Consider the following 6,000-nt stretch of genomic DNA (forward strand, 5'->3'; position numbering starts at 1 on the left):
TATAAAAAAGTCATAATAATAAAGCGCTCGCCATGACGCGAAATACAGGTGACCCACCGGAAACGTCTGTCGCCGTCTTATTCTGCTTCGCGTCAAGATGACCGTATCATTTCTGACAAATGTTACAACGCTGGCACGATACTCGAAGTCGTCCACGTATTAGCGCACCGATGATGGACGACTTCGAAAGATCTATATATATTTATTTATGTACGTCTAAAATGTAGGGCTCAAGATGAATATTCGCGCTAACATTCACAGAGTTTTTCTATTTCATTAATGCTTTCTCGACGCAGAAGGTGGCGTTAGAATTTCGGATTAGTTGTTGCCATTTTTTATCAATTATCAAGTTACAAACAATGGTCGTGTTCAGCAGAATGTTTATTTTGCAATTGTTGGAAGTTTTCTGAGATAAAACTATTCTTCTATAGATCTAAAATAGGATTGTGTGTCACAAATTCTTCATTATACAATTCCATAATTTTTTCCTGATTTCCAGACAAATTTCTTGACTTTCTCTGACTTTTAATAACATTAACGGTTTTTTGTATTCTCATCCTAATAAAGAATTAACTGTTAAATATTTTGTTGAGAGATTAATTTAACATAGCAATAACGTTAATTACTGTTAATGTTGTCGATACTACTTGCATTTTCAATCGTTAAGTTGGTATTTCAAAACTGTGTAGATATGAACTTTTTTAAAGGCAAACATTTTAATTTTTCAGAAAATTTTACAAAACTCCTTGAATTTTCTCTGATTTTCCTGATTGTTTACAATTTCCCTGACAGTTCCCTAATTTCCAGTTTTGTAGCAACTCTGTAAAAGAATAATTCAATTGTTGCAAAACGTACTTACTAAGCACTGACTTCTGCCAAGAGCAGCCGCGATGGATGGCTGTGTTCAGTAGAGGAATCAACTTTGCAACTGTTGTGAGATTCTTTAATACGACTGGCTGCGTTCAGCAGAGAAAGCAGCTCTACAACCGTTGTAAAATTCTTTAATGATAATATAATTGGTCTTGCCCTTCCTCTCATTGGATTAAAATGTATAAACCAATTACATTAAAGAATTTTACAACAGTTGGCAAAGCTGCTTTCTCTGCTGAATGTATAGCCATTCGTTCTTGCCCTTAGTTCTTCACAGACGTAAAATGTTATTTGCTCTCTAAATTCTTTAGAGTGGAATCTCACTCTAAAGAGTGAAAATTAAGCCAGTCTTGAAAAAGAGTGGCTCAATTTTCAGTCTTTAAGAGTGATATTATATTCAGATCGAGGTGCCCTCTAAAAGATTTAGGGATTAAAGAAGTCAATTATAATTGATATATCAAAGAACTTTACAACATTCGCAAAATTTTCTTCTGCTGATCGCGCAGCAATGTTTTTTTACGAGATTTTAATGTACATAATATCACAAATTTGGCGACGCGTATATCGTTGATGCATGAGGATTTTCAGCTTGAGCCCTTCGATGACATCTCCGTTCCACTTTGCACTAACACTTGGCGCAAACGTCACTCCGAGGTTCACATTGATGAGAGCACCATTTAACAAAATTAATTTCGTTATATCGCATGATACTTTCGCAATATTCCACTGTCGATATGGAGGTTGCACTGATCCAGATCGTTGCGGAAACGGAGATTTCACCGATTTAAGTAAACTAGATATACATACTAGATCTAAGAGTACAAGAATAAAAAAGGCTGCGAATACATACAGTTGGGGTACTCACCGTCCTTGGGCGGCGAGGGGCACTGGGGGTACGTTCCAATGTGATATCCGTAGGCGTTGTGCTGGTGCATGGGCGCGAACGGATATCCGGCGAGCGATCTGGGACTGGGAAAGCCCGCGTCCGCGTGCTGCTGATTCCCGCTGCCGGGCCCGGAGCCTTGATGCGCCGCCAGCGAGCCGACCTGATGCGAAAATTGATGGGCGCCAGGTACGTTATGCCCGCCCGGGTAACCGCTCCGTAGACTCGCCGGATTGTAGAGGTTGTTGTGCTGGAGTTCGATGAAGGCGGACTTGCCACTCTGGGAGACCGGCGTGCTGGACGTGGTGCTGTCGCCGCCGTTGCCGCCGGGTGGACCGGGCGTCACCGAGCCGAGGCCGGCATGATGTAGATGCTGCTCCATGTCGGAGCCGGCGCCTCCGGTACCGGCGGCACCGCCGCCGCCGCCGCCTCCACCACCGCCGCCACCGGTCGGTCCACCGCCGCCCGACATGCTGTTCGGGGTCGGGGTACTCGACGGACAGGGGTCGCCCGCCCCGAATGGGCTCCCCAGATCCGTGAAATTGAGCGTCGTCGTGCTGCCCGGACGCTCCACCTTAGACACAACGTCGATGCCGCCGCCGCCGCCGCCACAGCCTACGGTCCTCGCCGCCGCCGCCGCCGCCGCGACTGTCGCGTGCCCTCCTTCGTACGGGGCTCGAATTTTGGGAGTTCTCTATACGGACGAGCACACACCGCGCGTGTGCCCCGTATTACGATTTATGTCGACCGAGTGTCGGAACAAGTGCGGAAAGTCGTCATCTGATCGCGAGAGTTATTTATCCTCTAATCCCGTCGTGTCGGTTCGAAAAAATTTGCACCGCGGAGCAGAAGGCGGGAGAGTGTCACTCTACTTGTGATCGCTCGCACTTTCCTCAAGTTGCACTATCACGACTTCTCGTTTGTTTTCCAATGGGACTCACTCTTTCGGGATTCACACTTTCGGCGGTCGTTTCAAGACGGTCTTTGTTGATAACGCGTATCCGTCGGACCCAGCACGCTTGAATGATTTTGTTTATCAGTTCGGACCACCACTTGTCACACGTCCACTTCACACGCGTAGTCCTCGCTCGCAAACAACACTGTGTCGGACCGAAGAGTCCGTTGATGCTATTGTCCGGCTGCCGTGCGTCAGCTCGTCGTCGCTCGTCGTCCAAACAGAGACGCGCCGCGACGGCGTGACCAGACCGTCGGCATATCCGTCCTTTTCACTCACGTTACAACCGTACACCAGTCGAAGGAAACGTCACTCGATCACTTTTCATCGACACAGTCTTGACTCGCCGAACGTACGTCAAGGTCCGCGATCATCCGCGCGGCAGACGGCTAAGCGCGAGGATGAGATACTCCGATTCAAAAATCTATCGCTGTGATGTATATATCCCAACACTCGCGTTCGTCGCTAATAATTTAATTGCACCGCGCCGTAAAACGCGACACGAGCGCGTCGCGCACCTCCTCGGCGGCGATATGGTTTTTACACGCGTCGTGCCACGATTACTTGGCCGACGACGAGACGTATCGTGCACGCTCGACGTATACGCGGTTCCGTACCGGCTGGACGAAGAAGGTAAGGGAAGAAGAAGAAGACGACGACCAGGGCGTAGAAGAAGAGAGAAAAGCACACACGCGCGCCTGGTTCCAGTAACTGCAGTGCACACCGCGCGGCGCGGACCGGTATAATGATACATAATGAAGCCGGAGCCTCTCCCCGGAGCCCGGTTCACCGTTTCTGAAAGTCGCCGCGGTGGCGCTACTCAAGGCCACGCCTCCAACGAGCGCCAGCCACGTTTGCGATTGGCACGTCGTCCTACTCCCCACCAATTGTATATGAAATCCGCGACGGCGATTGGCTCTGCGGAGGCCATTATGGTATCCAAATGGGAGTTGCTGGGGTATAACCACGCCCATGTACACCCGGACGCCCTCGGGGCGACCGACAACGCGGAGGTGTTCTGTATATCTGGGGAAGTCCGTTCGTTCGTCGCGCGTATTAGGTCTCTAACTGATATCGTCGGAGATATACTCGAAGAAGACTAGAGACATCAGCGAATTACGAGTCACAGAATTGCGTCTGTTTATTCTTTTCAACTTGCTTCATTCACTGACTAAATCGTACTATCGGAATCACTGTGACAGGAGGTGAGAGATGAGTGACACTTCAATTGTTGAGTACTTGACTTTTCAATTGTTGAGCTGATTTTAGATGAGCCGTTTGTTCGTGATACTTCTCTAAAGCTGACAGTCTCTTGGAAAAACTGACAAACATGCGCAAAGATGCTGTTGGTTTCTATTCTTTTTTAAATTTTGTTTATTACTCTGTCTATTTTCAGCGATAGAAAGTATTGCATCCGCATTTATTACGTAGTACAATGCAACGCAGCAAACTATATTTTGATTTTACAGTATTGATCAAGTCGTTCATCTGTCTGTTCGTCCATTCGATTGTTACCTCTGCAAAATCTCTCAAAAATGAATCCTTCTTCAAATTCCTCAAATCTCCTAAATTCAGAATTAAATGTACCTATATAAACTCTCTTATATACAGAAATATTTAAATACTAAGATTCTATTTTCGAATGAATGGAAATAAGCTTTCTCTTATTTAATTATTAGATTTATTCTTATCGGTCCAAATTTCTATCATAAATATTTTTCGAATTCTGCTTTTAGTGTAATAGATATATCTAACAATATGTATCTTTGCTCCGACAAGACAAAATCAATCCTGAAGGAGTCAAAAATCAAGATCAATCAGATTTTCAGTAATATGAGGCAAACTAATAATTTTATTTTTTGATATTCCTTTTTTTTTATTGTCCTACTTCGTTTACATCCGTTGCAACGCGATGTTTATTCTATTTTCACTTAAATTTTTTTCAAGAAGCTTGAGAAAAATATTTTTTCTTTCACTTTTCGAAAAATATATCGAACTTCTTTAAATTTCAAATTTTATGAAATCTATAGACAGTTTCGTATTTATAGCAAAGGATAATCATGAATACTGACATATCAATTTATTTTCCTTTTTAAATTAAACGATATAAATAAGAAATGAATTTTAATTTTGATTATCTCTTATTTAATTTTTAGCAAAACACATATATAAGCTCAATTTTTTTTATTCTTGATTGCTCGATCTTTTTATTTTTCAATCAATTTGTAGCTTACTTCTACTTTAACTCAAATGTTTATCACAAATGTCTATTCGTGATCACAAAAATATGCGCATACGAGTGTAAATGATATGTAAATACGTATGTATATGTAAGTATCCGTACTAAACTTAGGATCGTATAAATTTAAATAACTATGCATATCAATTATCCCCGTAGAAAATTTTTAGAAAACATTCAACTTTTACAGAAATCCAATTTAATATTAGCCAAAAGTTTAGTACTAAACGATACTGATTCATTACTTTATTTTAAGTATTTAAGAATGCATAACGTGTTTTTATTATTCAAAATAAATAATTAATTATCATTATTTTCCAATACATTGAAAAAACAATACTAAATTCTAATAAATATTTGTCGGAATTATTTATTTAATATTATTTAAAGAAATATGTATTGATGTAGTAAATTTTTTTTCACAGTGTGTCGATCAGATTTCTATAAGAGAGATAGATAGGAATGCAATATATGACCTTTATTTAGATACAATCTTTCTCTTATTCGTCTAGATTAATCAATGAAATTGTGGGGTATTCTGGTCTAAATTTTGGCAGATTTAGATCTTTCTCGACTGATTGCGCAAACATTGTTGCGACACTTTAGCAGCAAAGAACGTCCTTTGCTCCGCCCATTAATCCAACACGAAGGGCGTCTACTCGTGGTAGAAGATGGAGTGTATAGGAAAGGCGCGATATTTATTCCTCTTCTTATTGCTTCGAAATATACATCGTTGTGATTGCATCAATGATGCGAGATTGGCGATAATAAAATGTCAATGGAGAATTGACAATTCTCGCCGATTGAGTCTCAAAAGATGGGTCTCTGCATCAACATGTTGATAATGTATATACTATTTAAATAATTATTTATAATTTTATTTTTTAATTTATAAATTAAAAATTTAGCGTAAGAGAATAAAAAATAAGGGAATGTAAAGTAATGAAGCAAATCTTTTTCCCGATATCTGTAAATGCGTCGTGAAACTCTCGTAATGATAGATTAGATCCTGGTCGTGGATATAGTCTAATTGTATGTACTTATACACATTTA

General features: G+C 41.4%; 1 protein-coding gene across 1 annotated transcript in view; it reads right to left on the reverse strand.

The window, feature by feature from the left end:
* The window catches only part of Dll (homeotic protein distal-less), an 85,679-nt gene extending 83,532 nt beyond the window's left edge, over positions 1-2,147 (reverse strand). Inside the window, exon 1 of the mRNA XM_018551517.1 lies at positions 1,717-2,147. Within this exon, the coding sequence (XP_018407019.1) occupies positions 1,717-2,135 (419 nt within the window). The 5' untranslated portion in view covers positions 2,136-2,147. The remainder of the gene's footprint in view (positions 1-1,716) is intronic.
* Between the last annotated feature and the right edge of the window lie 3,853 nt (positions 2,148-6,000).

This window comes from Cyphomyrmex costatus, unplaced genomic scaffold (genome assembly GCF_001594065.2).
Source record: "Cyphomyrmex costatus isolate MS0001 unplaced genomic scaffold, Ccosl1.0 scaffold141, whole genome shotgun sequence".
Lineage (NCBI taxonomy): Eukaryota > Metazoa > Arthropoda > Insecta > Hymenoptera > Formicidae > Cyphomyrmex > Cyphomyrmex costatus.